Source organism: Gorilla gorilla, chromosome 3, assembly GCF_029281585.2.
Source record: "Gorilla gorilla gorilla isolate KB3781 chromosome 3, NHGRI_mGorGor1-v2.1_pri, whole genome shotgun sequence".
Lineage (NCBI taxonomy): Eukaryota > Metazoa > Chordata > Mammalia > Primates > Hominidae > Gorilla > Gorilla gorilla.
The window spans coordinates 154388204-154410108 of record NC_073227.2 but is presented as its reverse complement, the minus strand read 5'-3'; the positions used below and the strand labels follow the sequence as shown (position 1 = coordinate 154410108).

The 21905-nt window shown below is 32.0% G+C and overlaps 1 protein-coding gene across 2 annotated transcripts in view; it reads left to right on the top strand.

Annotated features, from left to right (window-relative positions):
* The window catches only part of PABPC4L (poly(A) binding protein cytoplasmic 4 like), a 148104-nt gene that overhangs the window by 90064 nt on the left and 36135 nt on the right, over positions 1-21905 (top strand). Inside the window, exon 2 of one of the 2 annotated variants that reach the window (XR_008678935.2) lies at positions 18326-18473. Coding sequence is in view for 1 of the 2 variants with exons in the window: in XM_055384455.2 (XP_055240430.1) it covers positions 18326-18337 (12 nt within the window). In the remaining variant the exon portion in view is untranslated. Of the gene's footprint in view, positions 1-18325; positions 18559-21905 lie in introns of those variants that run through there. The other variant, XM_055384455.2, reaches the window with a different exon arrangement.

Sequence of the window (21905 nt, the reverse complement as noted above, 5' to 3'; positions counted from 1 at the left end):
AAATAAATAAGCTTTTGAAACAAATATTGGAGTACAAGGATGCAATACTAGTAAAGGATCACAATCCTATAGAAAAGGTAACCACAAAGAACACTGATATTCAGCCTGGCGTTAGTCCTCAGGAAATTGTTGAATTCTAACTTGTGCAGGAGCTGGAAGTTGAGGAGGGGGAAAAAAGCAGTTTAAAGAGTTAAGCAAAGATTTCAACAGGATCATTGAATTGTGGGAAACAAACAAAAAGGAGAATAAGGCTTACCTTGGAGAGTGGATAGTGAAAACATCTCAGGTATTTAATTGAGACCTATGGGAAGCTATATTCTGGGGAAATTGATAGCTTCTAATAAACTAGTATTTATAAACTTTAAATTTAGCTCCGAACCATCTCAATATGTTTGGATCAATATGATCTGCCCCTACTCTAACTTAAGACAAAATTTCTGTTAAAAATTGTATCTCTTCTGGAGAAAGGTAACATCATTCAGAATCACTATAACTTATCATAAAAATGTTCAACATTCAATAAAATGTTACAAAACTCGAAGGAAGACATAAACTGAAAATTAAAAAGTAAATAATAAAAAAAGATAATATAAACAGACCCACAGGTAATCCTGATATTAGTTATCAGAGTTATAAAATAATTATAATTTATATGTTTTTTTAAAGAGATTACAAAGTCGAGACTTTTATGAGATAATTAATATTTATAAAGATCATAAAGAATTGAGAATTCTAAAAATCATTGAATTATAGTTGAAATTAAGAACTCACCATATGGATTAACAGCATATTATGTTAGTGGGATAGAAAGTTAATAAGTAGAAAGTAGAATTGTAGAAAATTTACAGAATTAAAAACACATAGACAAAAATGAATGAAAATAAAGCACTAGAAAGAATATGAGACACATATAGAAATGTGAAAAAGCTCAGAATAAATGTAAATAGCTCCACAGAGGAGAGAGGAGAAAAACAATTTAAAAAATATATATTTAAAAAGATTTAAAAATGCATCAAGCCCCTACCGATGCCAAAAAGAATAAATACACAACACACACTAGCCCACACACAAACCCTAAACACATATAGTAAAACAACAAAAAGCAAACATAAAGAGAAATATTCAATGTCCTAAATGAAATTAAAAGACACATGACTTTCAAAGAAGTAAATATTAGACTGATAGCTGACTTTATAATAAGAATGACAAAAGATTATGTAATAGCATGTTTAAAATCTTGAAGGAACATAGAAGTATATACCTGATAAAATCATTCTTCAAAAACGATGTTATAATAAAGACGTTTCAAACAAAAACTGAAAAAATTTTCTCCAGCGGCCCTTCATGAAACAATTGTTTAAGGCATAAATAAGGGAATCCTGGAAGGACATACAAGAAGAAGGAATGAAGAACACTATAATATATAAATAAATTATTAAATATAAATGAATATTAAATGTTTATATTAGCAATAATATTTTTGGAAGTATTAAATACACACAATATTAAATTAATTATCAATAATAGCCCATATGTGGAAGATAATTTTAAATTAAAACCATGGTACAAAATCACTCTAGTTCCTTAGAGTGGCTAAAATGAAAAAATAAAAACCAAAGAACAAAAATGCAATACCAAGTGTTGGTTAGGGTTTGGAGCTAGGGGACCCTTCACATAATGCTGATCAGAGTACAAATTACTATACTAGTTTCTAAAACTCTTTGTCAGTATTAACTGACAGTGAGTTTATGTGTATCCTGTGACCCAGAAATTCCACTCCAAGATCAATGTCAACAGAAGTGCATAAATCTATATATGTACCAGAAAATATGTGAAAGAATGTCCAGAGCAGTATATAAAACACTCCAAATTCAAATGATTGCTATCAATGTTAGAATGAATTAAATGTCCTTCAAGGTTAAAACGGATTAAAAATGTGATCTATTCACTCAGAGTGCAGCAATGAACATTTACAAAATACTGCTACAAGAACTAGATGGGCATATCTCCCAAACATAATGTTAAAAGAAAGAAACAAAACATAAAAGAGGACACTTCATATGACATCATTTAAGTAATGTTTCTTAAAAATATAAAGAGTATAATTAATCTCTGGAGACAGAAGTTAGAGGAGAGAATATATTTTGGAGAACATAATGAGAGGGCACATAGGTTGTTTCTGGGTACTTGGTGATGTTTGAACATTGATTTGGGTGACACCTACTAAGTGTGTTTGCAGGGTAAAATGTATTGACTTGTAAATGTAAGATTTGTGTACTTTTCTTCTTTACATTTTAATATAAATAGGTTACATAAAAAACACACTGGCATAATATTGTGGTTAATAACTACTTTATATGCTCCAGTTAAATATTTTATAAAAAATAAAACATTATTCTCTCTTCCTTCTCACATTATTTCCCCCCACACCCTCAAGGCAACTATTATTTTGAAAAAAATGAAATAATCAGAAATAATTATATGAGGCCAATGTATAAGGTATGTGCAAGAGCAAGAAGAACATATCTACTTCTCTTTAAAAAGCATTTAAAATTATATCAGTTTGTAGTCAGAAAACATGTTTTAAATGTAGATCTTCCTTTAACTTGTTGTGATACTGGGAGAGACCAGTCACTGTCGCTTGTTTTTAATTTGTAAAATAGAGATTGGTACTATAAAATTTCATGATTCTCCTCTTGCTTTAAGACTTTTACATTAACATCTTGCATGTGGTTATGTGATAATACTTGTTTAAGAAACATGATATATCAAATTTCATAAGCATATACTTGAGAATTCAAGCATAAAACATAGTGTCACAGTGATTAATAATATTAAGACATCATTGATATCAAATATTGCATTTATACGTAGTACCTTAATTGTGAGGAATTTAAACTATTTTAGAAAAAAAATCATGCTATAAAACAAGACACTGTTATACTGTTTTGAGATGCCAATAATTTGCTTTATAAAATTTCCTTTAACCATTTTGCCTCAGTCTGTGTTTAAGTTGATGAATCATATTACAACACACAAGAGACAGCTACATTCCTTTAAAAGCAGATGGTAATTGTCAATTACCAATTGAGAACATGCTATTCTACTGAAGCAAACTAGGGAATATACTTTTGAAATGGAAGGTAGAACTTAAGCAAGTAAAGAAAAAAAGAGAAATCTCTCTGAAATCTAATGCCAACAAATAAAATCCAGCTGTATTAATTAAAATATAAAATATCAGCAATAAGGGAAAATTGATTTTTTTTACCTATTTGTTTGAAATTCTTGGTCAAACAGGATAAAAATTAATCTTTAAATATTTGTCAATCAAACAGGATAAAAATTAATATTTAAATATTTGTCAATCTAAGTGTTGTCTTAGACTGTCAATCACTCCAATCGTAATCTTCCATTATCATAAAATATCATTTATAAAATTACATTTTATATTGGCTAGCTTTAATTTCTCATTAATCAACAGGCAGCCTATGTAACCATGAAAATGGAGTGTGCTATTCCACATAGACCTGAAAAGCTGTAACATTCAACTGTGAATTGAACCATGACTTTCAATTGAACCATCATTTGCTGAATTGTTCCATGACTTTCCAAGGAAAGTTGAGACATCCTTTACAGGAACTCTGTAAGGTCTGGCATTTTAACCTACTTATGAATAACAGGCCAGACTGTCACTGTCTCATGGGTACTGGCAAAGGTAGGACACTACTGAGTCAGGGGCAAAGGAGTTTATTACTCATGGCAGAGAAAGCAGCATGGTCCTCATGTTGTTGACACCATTATCCTTAGGTCCCCTAAGTCCCAGTAGGGGAACACAGATTGGGCTAGATGATTGCCTGCACCTGTAATGGGCTGTATTACAGGAGAAAAATGCTGAGCTTGGAATGTTTCATGGGAAGTAAAAGCAAAGCTGCTTTTATTTTGAGAGGAGTTATTACTTCATCCCAGATCATTGTTGGCTATAAACCCAACCCCAGAAAATGTATTCCTGGCATATGCAGCAAGAATGTGCAGGGATCCTCAGGGCCCATTGCCTCTCCCTACAATTATTTGGGAATCCCACAGCATGATGGGCTAACTTTGTTGTTGTACTCTTTGCATTATATTGCCATTTTTTAATATATATTGATTTTTTTCTTCAAACTAGGCTGTAAAAACACTGAGAGAAACCATTCATGCTTGTGACCTTAGCATCTATGAACACTGGCATCAACTCAGTGTTTTCTCTGCTTCTTTATTGCTGTGTAATGAATCATCCCAATTTTAATAGTTCAAACCAACAATAATTTTATTAACTGTCATAGTTTCTATGGTTAGGAAATAAAAAAGAGCTTGTCTGAGCAGTTCTGGCTCAGGATCTCTCACATGGTTGCAGATAGATGGCTGCTACAGCTGGAACTCTAGAAAATTGGAGAAGATGGAGGCTGCCTGGATATTTTTATCATTCCATGTAGTTATCAGGGCTTTCTCATGTGGTCTCTCCTCATGCGTAACTGTGCAGTTTTGACTTCCTTGAGGTACTTAGATTCAGAGCTCTAAAAATGAATGTTCCAGAAAGTAAGACAGAGAATTACTTTTTCTCTGTTAGCTTGCTTTAGGAATTACTTCCTCCATGGTCAGCAGCCTGCTCAGACACAACAGGGAGAATATAGGACCCCTCTCACCATGGTAGAAGTGTCAAGATTACATTTTAAGACGAAAATATGGAATGGGAGATACTGTCATGGCTATGGTTTGAAAATGCAAATGTCTACATTGTTTTAGACGTTGTTGCTGAACGAAAAGAATATAGAAGAAAGAAAGGATAGAAAAAAGAAAAAAAGAGACAGAAAAATAGAAGAAGAAAGAAAGAACAAACCTAAAGTATCATAGAAATATAACCTAAATATCATAGAATATAATTATAGTAACAGGGCAAAACTGTAAAACATACAAAGATCTTATTGTAGATGCATACATTTAATTATTTTATTCTTATGTTAGGATTTTGATTGCCAAATAAGTTTATATCAAATGAAGGAACTACTGGATGAATAAAGAATTGGAAAACTATTGAAATTTTATTGAGATCTGGTTGGGTGCTTTAAACATAAATGTAAGATATATATTTCTTAATTGGAACATAAATTTATACATCTTAATATTGTTATTATATTTAATTTTCATTGTTAATAATGTAATATTATTTTGTTCTTGCCTAACATTGATTCACACCAAACAGTAGTTTGAGTAAAACAAAAATAGCCATATTAGGAGCATAGATAGAAATAAGTAAGTAACTAAAATAGATAGGTCCACATAAACTTAAATTTCAGTTGGTCATTAGGTTAAGTATTTTCTCCTACACTAGAAAGGATTTTAGTGATTCCGATGGCTTTAGTTCTGAACAAAGGGGTTTGTGGATTTTCTAATAAGTTTTTGAGTACTTGAAAAACATCAAAGAGCTATAACTTAAAATAGTTACTATGTCTTATAGCATTGCTGGTCAGTGGGCTTTTAGTCACTTTTCCTTTGCCCTTTGCATCATTTCTTGAAGAGTTTCTGCCATTGTAAGCTGATGGGAAATTTACTTACATGTAATGTGACTCTTCCACTTGGACTTATAATTGTAAACTTCTTTGAACACTACCAGTTAACTTCCTGACTGGGAGTGAATAACAGGTCTGCAGATAATGGAGGTCATGCCATGTGGAAATGATGTGCTTCTACTTTGCAGTCCTTGATGCAGCTTCTGCCTATTAATTGTTCTTTCTGTCTTTATTTCTGAAGGTGGGACCCTCTCTATATGAGCAGATAATCCACTTATGCTGCAATTATACATTTATTTTTCAAGTACAGTATGTTCCTTTTACTATGCAAGTATTTAAAATTTTAGTTTTCAGTCAGTACATTATCTTTTTATCTAATCAAATATATTCTTTTATACAAATAATATTTACTTAATTCTATAAAAACACCATTTTTCTCCTTCCTCTTCCAATCAGTTTAATACTCCCTAGATTCGCAGATGTGATAGTAATTGAAAATATTATTCTGATTCAGATGTTTTTTCTTAAGGTGGAGTTTTGCTTTAAAACATATCTTGGTAGCACTATATTATTCTTCAGGCAGTATTCTTCATGTAGTATCACAATACTAATTTTGACATCCAGCAGCGAAACCCTCACTATTTCTGTCTTCACTCTGTTTTCCAGCCAAATTGGACTTCTTTATTCTTGGAAGCAGTTATTTTCTCTTCTGCATGAAGATATTCAAGAAAGTTATTTCCTTATCCTGGAGAAATTTTCATCCCCCTGACTCTCACTGGTACCTGAATAAATTTTTCTCTTATTCTAGATCTCCTTCTAAACATAATTTCCTCTGTGAAGGTTGACACAACTAGCTGTATATTAGGTTCCTATTCTATAATTTCATAGAAATTCAAAGACCTCTCAAATTCTTTCTTATCTCCTTTTCTTCCTCTCATTCTCCCCCTCTCTCTACTTGTACACACATACACTCAGGCAAGTCATCACTTATTTAATTGACTACCTTTCATAGTAGACTATAAGCTTAATGAGGACAGAGGCCAAGTTTGCCTCATCACTATTTGATCACTAGGACCATAGACAGTGCCTCGCCTATTGTAAGTGTGAAGTAAACAATGAATAAATACATTTTGATTTCTGAGGAATTGTATTAATCCCTATTCATAGTCTGTGTTATCTCTTTGAAAACATGTTCTTTGGGAAAGAAAGGAAAGAGGAGCTGAGTAAATACAAAAGGAAAGTGGAGAAAGCAAGGAGATGTAAGCAAGATGGCAGAAATGAGAAATGTTGAAGCAGAGTACACAGTGGTGCATTCCCAATATAATGGAAAGGAGCTCTAATTGGAGTGATCAAAAAGAATGTTCAATTTCTGGGATAAGGCAACTGTCTTCTATCTAAAATGTTTGAAATAAATTGACTACAATTCTTTGATAACAAAACGATGGATATTATTTGTACTATAAAAGGCAGAGATGATAATTCATTTTAATGACTAACTTTAATTGGTGTAACTTTAATAAGATCAATACCAAAGATATTTATAGTTTTAAATTTTTTAATGTGCTCTGACACATATTAACTAGTTTTCCTTCACATAAAAGTTTGAATAGGTTTTGTGAGAAAGGCACATTCACCCATCCAAACCCAACGAATAGACTTGGAGACATGAAGAACAAGAGAAGTGAAACTTTTAATGGTGGTCTTGCAAGATCAAGTGTCTGGTAGGCAGGCACACCCAGGGCAGTTACAGCAGGTAATTTATCTCCTAAGATGGAAGTCCTTCCACCAGTTCCTCACTGGTTGAGTATTACGGAGGTACAATCTTGCCAGATGTCACCTAAGTTTCACCATCTCCCTTATAAGGTTATACCCCATCTCCTTCCCCACTTAAGTTTTGATTTCCCAAAAACAAAACTTTCTTCCCTTTTATGGGCTGACCCCTCCTCTACATTCTGTTTGCTTATTGTAACCTTCTAGGTGCATGAGCCATGAGGTTTGTTACATCTGCAGGCTGACTGCCAGTATTTATATTTATCATGCCTTGAAAGTGAACCATTAAGATGTTTCACATTTCACATTTTTTTACCTGCGTGACAGATGTGAAGAGAGTCTCTGAAAGTGGCTCCAACTTGTGCTTGTGGAGGTCTGCTCCTGGTGAACTCCAAAATCCACCCTCTTGTTCCTATTACCATTTCCCCCTGCTTAGCTGAACTATTCACCCCGTTTCAAGCAGAAGTTTCAAATAGCTTCCACTTATCTTTCCACTTGCTTCTTGCCCATTGCCTGTCCTCCAAAGTATTTCCAAAGTGTTCCGCTAAATTTAAAATTTATCATAACACCCAGATTTAAATATTTGTGACTTCCTATTACACACAGCAAAAGGTTGAGTACAATTTGTTGCCTTATTTACATTCCTTTTTCCATTATGCCACCCTCTTCTCTCTACACTTTTGATTATTTATAGATGCTTGAAAATGACCTTCTCTCTCATTCCTCTGGGCCTTTATACAGGTTTCTGCTGTCTAGAGTGACTTTCTCCTACATTTTGTACTTGATTAAATGCTACTTACGTTCAACCACACAGTTCAAGCATCAGCTCAGTAGTCTTTTTTAACCCCTGTAACTGAATTAGTTACCTCTGTTTCTCTAATTTTCAAAAATGTTTACTATATCTGGTATGGCAGTACAATCATGTGTTTCTTAACAGTGGGGATAGGTTGTGAGAAATGCAACTTTAGGCAATTTCTTCCTTGTGAAAACATCATAGAGTGTACTTACACAAACCGGATGATATAGCCTACTACACATCTAGGCTATAATACAGCTATTGTTTCTAGGTTAAAAGCCTGTGCAGAATGTTATTGTACTAAATACTGTAGGCAGTTATAACACAATGGTGTTTGTGTTACATGGAAAAGGTGGAGTAAAAATATGATATAAAAGAAAAAATAATGGTATACCTGTATATGTCACTTACCACGAATGGAGCTTGCAGGATGGAAAGTTTCTCTGGTGAGTCAGTGAGTAAGTGGTGAGTGAATGTGAGGGTCTAGGACATTATTGTACCCTATTGTAGACCTTATAAACATTGCACATTTAATTTACATTTAACTTTAACGTTAGCTGACTGTAACTTTTTTACTTTCTAAACTCTTAAACATTTTGAACTTTTTGACTCTTTTGTAATAATACTTAGCTTAAAACACAATCAGACTGTACAGATGTATGAAAATATTTCTTTCTTTATATCCTTATTCTATAAATTTTTTTCCATTTTTAAATTTTTCAATTTGTTTTTGTTTTTAAGCTTTTTTGTTAAAAACTAAAACACACACACATTAGCCTAGACCTACACAGAGTCAGGTTCATCAATATCACTGTCTTCCACCTCCTTGGTTTGTCCCACTGGAAGGTCTTCAGAAGCAGTAACACGCATTGAGCTATCACCTCCTATGACAATGCCTTCTTCTGGAACATCTCCTAAAGAACCTCCCTGAGGTTATTTGTGTGATGTATACTATAGCAAAATAGTAGACTATTCTAATACTATTCTAGAAAGCATAGAATAGTAAAATCACCTACAAATATATGTACACACACACATATATATACATGCACATACATATACATATATGTTAACCATTATATATACATTAGTGTGCATATATGTATAGATGTAGATAGATAGATGATATATAGATAGATAGATAGATAGATAGATAGATAGATAGATAGATAGATACCTGGAGCATAGTAATTACCCGAATGGATCCAGTTGTTTTTTGCAGTAACAACTCTCTTAAAGAGAAAGGATTATTATAAGTTGAGTAGATAACTTCAAATTGGTCAATAGATTGTTGTATATAATCTAAAATCAGAGAGAACTTACTAGAGTATATTGACATATGGAGTACAGAAGTGAAAAAAGAGACAACGATAAAATCATCTGTAAAATATATTACTCTTACAAAGAAGATGAAGCTATTATGTGATGAAATGCAAACCAATTTTAACTAGTATTTTCCAGAAATCAGAGTTTGAATGTATGCATACTTTGCATATTTGCTTCATTCATTTCATTTATTTTAGCTTTTATCTTTATAATATTTTTAGCCTAATCTCACTTGGTTACTTTGTAGTCTTCTAAATAATGTAACCTGTTGTTAAACTATTTTATTCTTTCTTCTTCACTAATGACTATATTGCAATGTGTATTTTTTCTTCTGGGTGCAGATTTTACTATGTCATTATTTTATATAGAATAACAATTTTATTACTTCTTGTATAGTTTGATATTTCATATTTGATTTTAATCTTCCTTGTTTCATAATTCTCAAACCATCAAGATTTTCTGGTTACCTTTTCCTAATTATCAAAATTCTATAAAAATTTGGGTAATAAAATCTTTGTGCATTAGTCTGTTTTCACGCTGCTGATAAAGACACACCAGAGACTGGGCAATTTACAAAAGAGGGAGGTTTATTGAACTTACAGTTCCACATGGCTGGGGAGGCCTCACAATCATGGTGGAAGGTGAAAAGCATTACTCACATGGTGGCAGACAAGAGAAGAGAGAGAACCAAAAGTAGAAACACCTGATAAACCCATCGGATCTCATGAGACTTATTAACGATCACGAGAATAGCACGAGAAAGACTGGCCCCCATGATTCAGTTACCTCCCCCTGGATCCCTTCCACACTTTGATTTAAAATTTATATCGTATCAAGATTTTCTTTGTGGTCAATGCAATAGTCCTGGTTCTCTAGAGATACAGAACAAATAGAAGTCTATATGTGTGTATGTGCTTGTGTGTGTGTTTCTCTGGAGAACCCTTAATATGTCACAGTTACATACACATGTGTGTGTGTATCTATCTATATCTAGCTATATCATCTATATCTATATTTGCATCTATGTCTATATATTGTTATTGTTTGAATGTTTTTTTCCTCTCCAGAATTCATTTGAAAAATGTTGAAATAAAATCCTCAATGCAATAATTTGGGAACTGTAGCTTTGGGAAGTGATCAAGTCATTAGAGCAGAGCTCTAATGAATTAAATTAGATGCCCTTATAAGAAGACTTAGTGAAGGGAGTTTGCCCCTTTTGCCTTTCCCCCTTCTGCCTTGTGAAGACACAGTATTTCTCCCCTGTGGAGGATGCAGTATTCAAGGCACCTTTTTGGAAGCAGAGGATGGACCCTTACCAGATAACTGAAACTACTGGCACCTTGATCTTCGACTTTCAAAACTATGAGAAATAAATTTTTGTTCTTTAAAAATAACCCAATCTCAGATATTTTGTAGTAGCAGCACAAATGGACTAAGACAAGTGTGTGTGTGTGCACGTGTGTGTATACATATATACACATACGTATTTGTGTACATATATAGCCTTGAGTTCCTCATTTGTGGGTTCAACCAACTGTGGATCAGAAAAATAAAATTGTATTCGAACTGAATATGTACAGACTGTTTTTCTTGTCATGATTCCCTAAACAATGCAGTATAACAACTATTTACATAGCATTTACATTATATTCTGCATTATAAGTAATCTAGAGATGATTTAACATATACAGGAGGTTGAGCATAGGTTATATTCAAATATTATGCCATTTTATATCAGGGACTTGGGCATCCATGAATTTTGGTATCCACAGAAGGTCCTAGAACCAATCTTTTAATCCCCCAATGAATACACACACACACACATACACACACACACACACACAAGACAGAGAGAAAGATTCACTTTTTATTCTGTTATTAGTTGGGGGATTTTATTGTACTTTTCTATTTTATTAATGGCTACTTTCTCTTATTTTTCCCTGCATATATTTATCCTATTTTCTAAGAAAAAAATATTTTTCATACTCTGCTTCCAACTTCTTTTTACATCTAAAATTCTAAAAATCCTTTAGAATAATCTTACTTCTTTTTAATAAACCCTACACTATCAAAGTATCCTAAATTTTTCTTAGTTACAATGGCAGTTTTAATTGACAGTAATTACTACCATTTCCTGTATAGCAAACATTTTCTTTTCCAAGAGTTAGTCAGTAATTATAGTATACTTTCTTTATTGATTTAACTTAATTATGTATATGCTTACTTTATTGCCCACCATTGATTTTTTTCCTCTGTATGCTCCCTTTCTTGAGGCTCTTTTCTGGTTATTTAGTTGCATTTTTTACAATCCTTTGTCAAGTATTTTCCTCAGGTAGAAAAGCAAGTGATATGTTTCTTTGCTTGCATATGCATTAACTTATTTCACCTTGTCAAATGAATGACATAATTGCATTGTTAGGTACAGGGCTCTGCAAAGCAGTTTTTTGTTCAGTAGCTATAAATATTGTTTGCAGAATTTGTTCTATAATTTCCAAACCATCAAGAGTTTCTGGGTGGCACGCGCCTGCAGTCCCAGCTACTCGGGAGGCTGAGACAGGAGAATTGCTTGAACCTGGAAGGCAGAGGTTGCAGTGAGCTGAGACCATGCCATTGCCAGCCTGAGTGACAGAGCAAGACGACGTCTCAAAAAAAAAAAAAATTATCTAGAAATTTGGATAATAAAATCTTTGATTTAAAATTTATATCAAGATTCTCCTTGTGATCAATGTATTATTTCTTCCAGTATTGGTGAAAAGAAACCTAATTTTTTTAATTTTTTTATCAGTGGGAGTCTTTAGAATTTTCCTTTATTTCTTGAATTTTTCAAAGTTTGCATTGTTCTCTTATAAATACTACCCAGAATAATATCCATAGGGGCATTATTTTTCTTTCTTCAGAATAATTAATATCTCCCTTCTATTTATTTATTTCACGTCTTCTTATTTCATATTGTATCACCTGGATTCATCTGTCATTTCTCTCATTTTTTTCTTCCACAATTAGCCTATCTTTAATTTTTCTTTCATTTATACTTCTAAATATTGCTTTTACTTGATATTCAAAGCCTCCAGTTTAGGCTCAACTGTAATTATTCTCTAAAAGCCACCAAATGTTTTAATAGAAAAAAGCACATCTTAAAAATATGCATATATTTATGTATACATAAAGATGTACATTCTGCATATACACAAGTATACATATATGAATATTGTAATTTGTGTTTAAAGAAAATCTTATGATACATACTTTTTTGCATCTTGCTTTTCTACTTTGATATTTCCATATGAAAAGCATTACAAACCTTACAAATCAACTAATATAGATCTTTTAAAAATAATTGTTTAGGGTTACATAAAGTTTTTTGATTTTGATACACCTCAATATGTTGAACTGTTCGCCTGGCATGAATGTTTATTTATCAACCTTGATACTTTTTAAATAAGAAAATGTCCATGGGGTAAAGTTCAGAAATGGGTTGGAAGTCAGTCAAGGATTTCTTCTGAACACATTATTAGGCAATTAAAATGTTGTATATAAATACCTATATAAAATGTCCTCCTTACTGTCTTTATATTTGTACAAAACTGGTCATGTCAAAATGGTCTGCTTTTATAGATACAGAGTGAGAACACCATCTCCAAATCAAGAAAAAAATCAGGGTCTAGGTTATATATTTTGCACTAGAGAACTGAGGAGACCCAGAAACCTCTGAAACCAAGGAAGAGTCAATGAACATCAAAATTCACACATGGAAATCATAATTAAGATCATAACCTGTAAAAATCAAGATTCAAGAAACAAAGCACAAATTTGTCTAATGCCTAAGTTTATATGCTCTTGAAGGGAATTATTAAATATACTCATAAATATCAGTTGTGGATTCTTCAGTCCTTCATTTTTATTCTTGAATTGGTCAGATGCCAGCTATGCTGGAGATAAGTGTAAGTAATGTCAGACCCAAGGGTTCAATTTTCTGTTTAATTTTATTAGGTTATCATTTTCATTACATTTGAGAAGAGGCTTTTGCCAGTGTCAAACATAAATAAAAGAGCAAAAGCTTTTCAATTTTCTTAAAACATGACTCAATACAACACAAAATTAGAAGTAACACTAGTCTTATTTTGACTTTGTCACATAATTTTAGTTAATTCAACTATGGAACATTTTTATCAGAGCCATAATATGATATCACAATTATGAGACTAGGGCTGTGTATGTCAGTCTATATGTGTACATGTGCATATGTACCTTTTTCTGTATTTTATAAATAAGGGATATCAGAAAATATAAATAGTAACATTGCTAGACCATCTTTCTGAATATAATTAAATTATTATTTACTTTTTAATGGACTTCAAATTTCTATAAGTATATAGTAAATGGTCTTTTTTATTTAAAACATCTAAATTTGTCTCTTAAGCTTTAATATAATCAATTTCCATGTCATATCTCTTCTACTATAAAAGTGCGAGTTCAAAAATGAATAGAATAAAATATATGTCTTTGGGTCAACATAGAATTTAAAAAGCATTAGGTGTTATATCTAGAAGAAAATAATTTAATATTTAATGTTAAGAATATTTAAAACAAGCTGAAGTAACAAATCTTACTAATTGAACACACGGAATTGAGAAGTCATAATAGTGTCTCAAATTATGAGCTTGTAATAAAGAGATATTTGAATTCAAACTATGCTGTTTATAAACCAATCTATCTTGGGTAAATTATTGATTAATTAAATGTTCTGTTTCTACATACCAGAAGTTAGATAGGTTCTACCTACCAAAAAAGGCTGTTGCAACAAGACAATGTATAAAAATACTTGGCAAATAGAAGATGCTCGCTGAATTTAATGATTTTAAGCTTGCATCCTGTTCCAAATAGGAGCAATACTCACACTTTAATGTACACAGTACACTGGTTTTTACCTGGGATTTTATAGACAAGTTTTCATTACTTCCTTTAAGTAAACCAGTTTTAACTAAATTCAACCGTGATATTTCATTAACTATGAATAAAACTGTTTGTTAAGCAAATTAATAAGGTAAATGTAATATTAGAATTATTATATAAGTGAAGAAAATATTAAAATATTAATCATAGTATTCTAGGCTTGGAAGTATCCTTAGAGAGGAATTATCTATCTACTCTATTTTATAGATGAAGAATAATGATAAAATGATTTTTCTAAATTATTTCCCTAAATAATCCTTATGTATTTATGAATTTTGTGTAACTGTAGGTAAATCTTTTCAGCTCTGTGAAACAAAAAGGAAAAAAATAATTTAGAAGACTGCAATGAAGCTCAAAAATGGTACAGTATTTTAATGTGCCCTAAAAAATTTAAGTCACAAAATCAATATATTATTATTATTTAAATGATAGATTCCTCGCTAGGTAAATTCTCCACTTAGTTTGGTATACTAACTGCTTACTTAAACTTGAAAGAAGCATTGTTAAATCTTTGCCAATGCTCTGTATGCTCATGATATAAATAGGTTAAAAATGGCCCCTGATTAGTGCCCCATCATAGGAAAAGTCCTGTGATGATAGTTTAAGAGAAAGGATGCAACCTCCTACCCAAATCAATAAATCAAGCCTGCATTTTTCTGAGTATCAGAAAGAATCAGACTGGAAAATACATGACATAAATTTCTTTTCAGTGCATGCGACTCATCACATTACCTCCCTTAGAAATCTTCCATAATGTACTTTCTCATCCCTTAGTCTTTGCTAAGTTCCTTTCCTATTTTTTCTATTGATTACTGCTATTAATTACCTATGGCTATTAGGTTCCATTGATATAGTCACTAAATTTAAAAGTAACCTATTTTCGCATTTTTCTGTCTCACTAATTGTTAAATTCCATGAAGCAAATGATTATATCATTATCTTTTTGTTCCTCTGATCTGTAACATTTCTTTTTATTGCTTCTTACACTTCTATTTTTCTTTCTTTTTCTTTCTTAGCATATGAATGAATGAGATGGTTTTCTTCACTTTTTCCTTTTCAAAATTGATTTGTTTCATTAATTAGATGAATTCTATACAAATATTTTTCTAAATTATTTCCCTAAATCATTCTTATGTATTTATGAATTTTGTGTAACTGTAGGTAAATCTTTTTACTGAAATATTCAATTATCAGGCAATTGGGAAAGCACCAGGTGCATGATAGTCAGGGTAAGTGAGTAAGAATTATATCAAAGCACAATAATTTTTAAAGAAAATTAAACTTAATCTGAAATTACAAGGGTGACCAATCATGGCTTTCAGTAGAGAGCTTGGTACCAGGCTATGAATTAATATTGACCATAATAAAACAGGGGCAATGAGTTAGCTAAGGAATTCGTCTAAAGAAGCAACAGGATAGGCGTAACATGACTTTAAAGAGTAATTGAATCACTATCTAGAAAAATTTATAAGCAGGAACTATAAAGAAAAGTAAATTGTTTTCTTCTGGATTATTACAGCAGTCTTTTAACAAGTCTCCTTGACTGAATTATTTAAAAGCTTTCTCATCTCCTCCTCCAAAGTTAACTTTTCAAAACATGAGTCACATAATTTTTCTTCTCAGTAAGCTTTTACGACACACAATTGATTAGAGAATAAAGCCCACTAAAAAACTTTCTACAGCCACCTTTCTAGTTTTGATTCATTGCATATTTTTATCCATAAGATGTGTTCAACATTTTCCTTTCTCTGTACTTCGCTAGTGATGAAATCCAAGCATATTCTAAAACCAAACAACACACTTTTCCTATTTTGTTTTTAAGATTTGTATGTCTGTATGTAAAGAAAACTTAGATAAATATTTTAAAATGTAAATTATATTTTTAATACCCAAAGCTTTTCCATTTATAAAAAGTCAACATTCTAAAAAATGGAGGTATCCTTAGAATGAGCAATATTTCAGTTTTATTGCCCTCTTAGAAGTAAATCAACCACATATATAGAAAATACATAACAGGAAATTTTAATATTAATACACCTATTATTTTTAAATTTTAGGATAGTTTTCACTTGTTTTGTGATATAACCGTGCATGTTTCAAATGTTTAAACAAAATCAGTTTCAGAATTCCAAATATTGGGCTATTTTTATTTAAAAACTTTATATTCCACAGAGATATATTTTTAAATTGAAGTGTGTACGTCACTGTAAGTTGGAGATATCTTTTTTTAATATGTAAAGAGAAATGTTCCAGAATCTGATGATATTTGCATTTGATTTTCACTAATGACCTCATTTTTCACTCCTGCAGGCAAACTGGAATACTCCTGTCACTGTGATTCATTGACAGAGACACACTTAATCACATAGTTGTATTGATAATTTTTGTTGCGCTTTATACCTTAGTGGTTTTAAGAGGTCAACATTTATCATTCTGCATCTTGTTGGGCAGCACTTCTTGGAAAAAAGCTAAAAATCAAATTGATATCTCAACTTTATTAAGACATGAGAGCACACTGGTAATGTGTAATTGGTCATGCCTGTCTCCCATTTACATTTACCTCTCAGTATTTGCTTCTGTATAATAAATATTTTTGCGTAGATAATTGTGCAGTAGGTATTTTGCAGTTTGCCATAGATGTTGACTTATTTGAAATCATGTTGAGGAAAATGGCTGAAGTCTGAAGGTAGCTGAAAACCATTATATGAGAGATAGTTGAAGGAACTAAAGAAGTTGACCTGAGAAGAGTATAACTAAAGGGACATGAAAATATTTACAAATATTTGAGAACTGGAAATTTGGAAGAGGCATCATATTTTGGCCTGTGAACACAGATATAACTAGGCAGGTACCTAGGGTGTTTAACCAACCAAGTTGGGAGAGATGCCTCAAACAGGTGCTGAGCTTCGGAGAAACATATTTTCTCAAAGATCAGAGCTTTCCAAGCTTATATGTGCATATTGGTCACCTTAGAGTCCTTTTAAAATGAGGATTCTGCTGTATGTAGTAGGTGGTGGATGGGACCTGAGATTCCAAATATCTAACAAGCTATTACATTACACCAACTTTGCTGCTCAAGAAAGAACACCTATATGACTGCCAAGGAGTCACTGCCTTTGTTCAACTGGTAATGGTCAGGTGGAAAGGAAAGGAACAAGTGGAGGTACTTCTTGAAGATCAGCACTCTCTGATGATGCTTGCTCAGAAAGAAAGTTCTGTTGAGAAGGCCAGCTTGAGAACTTCCAGGGAAGTCTGAGGCTGCCTAGAGAAATTCACATTCAGGAGACCAGTGGTTTGTTTGATTCTGATTGCTGATACTGGAAGGGTAACTAGAATCAGAATTCATAAAGTTATTTTAAATATTAGCAGAAACTTTTAGTGTATTTTTGAATGGCACTAGTTTAAAGAAGCTACAATATCTAGGCAAATGTGGAAAACAGTAGTACCTAAAGCATTTAATCAAAGCAAATGAATACTATAGGTGATCCTAGAAAAACTCAGCTGGCATCAGTATTATGTGGAAAAAAATTGATTAAAAAGCAGCTCATAGACAAATTGCACCTGATGACAAACAAATGGCAAGGTTTACATTTTGGAGAATCTAACAAAATTAATTGATTTCTCCCTCCATGCACATTCACACACTACTTTTTGGTTATCGATGAACTATATTACTACTTCTCTTGATATTGGAATATATTTCTTAAAGCTAGTCGTGGAAACAGAATAGTTAAGAACAATAGATCTGATTATTTATTTTCCTTTATCTACTTGTTACAGTCTGAGTTGTCTCCCAAAATTCACAAGTTGAAATCCTAATACCCAGTACATCAGAATGTGACGGTATTTGAAGATGTGATCTTTAAAGAGGTAGTACATTTTAAGTGAGGTCATATGGATATGCCCTAATCAATGTGATTGGCATCTTTTTAAGGAATGGAAGTGAGGATACAGAGAATGCACAAACGGGAACCATGTGAGGACAGTGAGAAGGTGGCCATCTACAAGACGAGATGAGAGGCCTCAGAAGAAAGAAACCAAATCTACAGACACATTATCTTCAACTTCTGGCATCCAAAACTGTAAGAAAATTTCTATTTTTTAAGCCACCCAGTCTGTGACATTTTGGCAACCTTAGAAAACAAGTACACTACCCATCACTGCAAAAAATATTTTGGGAAAAACCTAATTTTCATAAGTCTGTGGCTTTCTCTGCTATACTAGTGCAGTGACACCTTATCTAATAAACATACCAAGAGATTTTGAGGGATATAAATATGGAATTACATATATTTTATTTAATTATAAATCATGATTTATATTTTAATCTTGCTGTGGAACTTTAAGAAATTAAGTATTGGCCCACACCTGGCCAAATGTCCCACATTAGAGGAATGTCAAACATGGAGAGCAGTTTCCAAGGGTTATTCTGAACCTTCCACATGTAATTGTAGAAATAAACCATGTAGAAATACAAATATAATATTTTAATGTTTCCAAAAATATTTTATATATTCTCTATGCACTATCATATAGCTATATAGAAATAGATGGATTATATATCCATATAGGTAGAAAAATAGAGACCATTATACATGTACTTATAAACATATTTAGACTTAAATATATATAGAAATTATATAAAATAACATTTATTAAGTTCAAATTCTGCCTTTTGCCTTTTTATGGATATCATTCTTTGGTTTACATTTTGATATCATTAAATTATTTGGATATTCTATAATATGAGAAATAGATCACTTAAAACTTCAGCAAACGTTTAGCTGATTGACTTCTTCCGTGATTGGCTGTGGTTTAACTTATTGAGTTGTTCCATGATTGGCTGTTGAACCAAACCTCTTATATAAGTGATGCCCAGAGTGGAAAATCAAAATCATTACTCTTCCTTTGAGGCGGAGTTTTCCAAACTTGACTGGACATTAGAATTACCTGGGAAACTTTTTAAACATTATAATTCTCATGCTATACATCCAGAGATTCTGACTAAGTTGTGCTGGGGTATCAGGAACATTGGCATTTTTTTTTAATGTCCTAGGTGATTCTTATAGTCAGACAAGGTAAAAATTTCTTCTCCATAAATCAGTTTTTAGTTTCATAGCACTTTTATGAGCTCAGTTAAGATAGAAACTTATAACATTATTATATCATTTTATTTATCTTGAAGGTCATTTTGCTCCCTATGTAAAATCATGTATTTTGCAGGAAATCACGCAGTATTCTTGGAGACTATTGACTGGCATAGAAATTATTTTGTTTAACTACTTAGTTAACATAGTGTTTGTCAATTTATGTATAGAGGTCTGGAGAGTTTAGGGTTATTTTTAAATGAGAGGAATGGCATTACTTAGTATTTGCAGGAACAATAAAACTTTTCAAGTGAAATTAGATTTGTATGGACTGAATCATATTGGACAAGAATTCAAACAGCTCTGGAGAAGTGGAATATTTTTAATTCTATAAAATGAGACAAAGCTAGTCTGGATAGTAATATGGTGACATATTCTAAGTTAAAGCATGGGTTGAATGAAACATATGCTATTTTGTATATAACTTAAAATCAGATGGGAATTGAAGGGATACACTATTTTTAGCTATGATAGATGCCTTACCATGTATTTATTTAGGGCAGGATGTATGGCCTTGTTTCATGCTTTATCCACGCACACACTGAATAAATAACACTATTGTAATTCCACCAATCAATCTAAATACTCAAATGACTGAAAGATGTCACGAAAGAGGCTACTGTTGTTTTTCCTTTCCCTGACTTGGTTGGTTGTTAATTCCCACAGCTGTATAAAAAGAAAAATGTTGCCTATAAATAGAAATAAACAATTTATGGCTTCATGAGAGGTTTCTTTGGAGAAATAAGATTCTTTTTTTTCTGTATATTTTTTAACTTTTCCTATCCAAGTAAAATACCCATGACAACTTCAAATTAATCCAAGGAAAAAACTTCTCACAAGTAAAACATCTTTCATGCATCAGAATTTATGTTGGAAAGCAGAATTTTGGGCAAGTTTATCACAAGCAAAATAAAACATTCTGACTTTCACTGTGTTAATTGCTTAAATTAAAATTATTAGTAAGATCAAATCTGAGTATTCTTTGATATTATTAAAGTTTACTTTAATGGAAAACTTCAAAATGCAAATACTGATAACCAGTCAATAGAGGCAGGTATTCCTCATTTAAGTTAAATGCGCCTCCATCTTTGTATCTGGATAACTAATGCTTTTAATACAAAAATATATTTAAAAACAAACAGGAAAATTCAACTACAGCTAGCAACTTTACCAATCATACTATAAAGCCTGTTATGTAATTATTATTTAAGCCTTTAGAGTTGCAAAATATAGATTGCCAAGCTGATCCAATATGTCAGATGCTATTAATTTTCTAATGTTTTCTTCTAATACATTTGTTTTTGATGGGAAATACGTATTTTCCTTAGAAGATAAAAGTCAAATGAAAGAAAATACATCTCTAAAATTATCATTTTATATCTTTATTTTGGTTATAAATTCTCCATTAAAGCTCTATTATAAGGTTATATCTTCCTTAAATAATACTTAATATGATTTAGATCTCTCACACACTGTCTTTTTCTAAAATTGCAAAGGGATATCTTTCAGAAAAAAATTTGAACTGTAATTTACATATAAGTGGTGTCACATTTGGCTTTGTTTTGCAGTAATGGTTCACCTTTAATTGATCAACCAAGTGAGATGATATGTTTCAGCAAGTTTCCTAGTACTGTATAACCCAGAATACAATTCGGTGTATGTTTGAGGGTACATAGAGAAGTAGTAAAAAATGTTTCTTTTCCTTAGACTTTTACAAAAACAGAATATGTGTGTGTGCACCCGGGTTGCATTATTGTATTCATGCACTCAGCACACGCATTGAATCATCTTCCAAATATGACACTTCTAGGTATGGTTACCAAATGAGTGAAATGAAAGTATTTTTTTAATACAAGGGATTGAAGGAAAATGCAAGGGTTTTAGTTCATTGAATCTTAAATTTATATAAAGCAAGTAATGTGCTGCTTAGTTTCTGAATTTCAATGGGTGTATACTAGACACTTTAAAGTTTTTATATTTATAAAAATTCAATTTACAAAAAAGGTGCAACTTCAATCTTAATTCAATCAGAATGAATTTGTATTTAAAAGGCAGAGATGGACTGCCATTATAAAGTTGTTTGATGCTCTTAAATCAATTCATGTGCTGATGCTTGGAGTTCAAGCCACATTATCAAAATGTAGTGTCTGACTCTTGAATTTTCCAAAGCAATAAGGGAGATCTCTGAAGGACAACAAAAGAATGGGAAAGGGGTGAGTTTGCCGCTGCTGAAATGAATGCAAATGGCATCTCCATTCATTTCATTCACAGCAATCTGTCACATTTTAGTTTCTGTTTCCAGATAGAAATGGGGGATAATACTGGAAATAGTAATGCATAAGTGGACAGGGTCTGACCATTAAAATG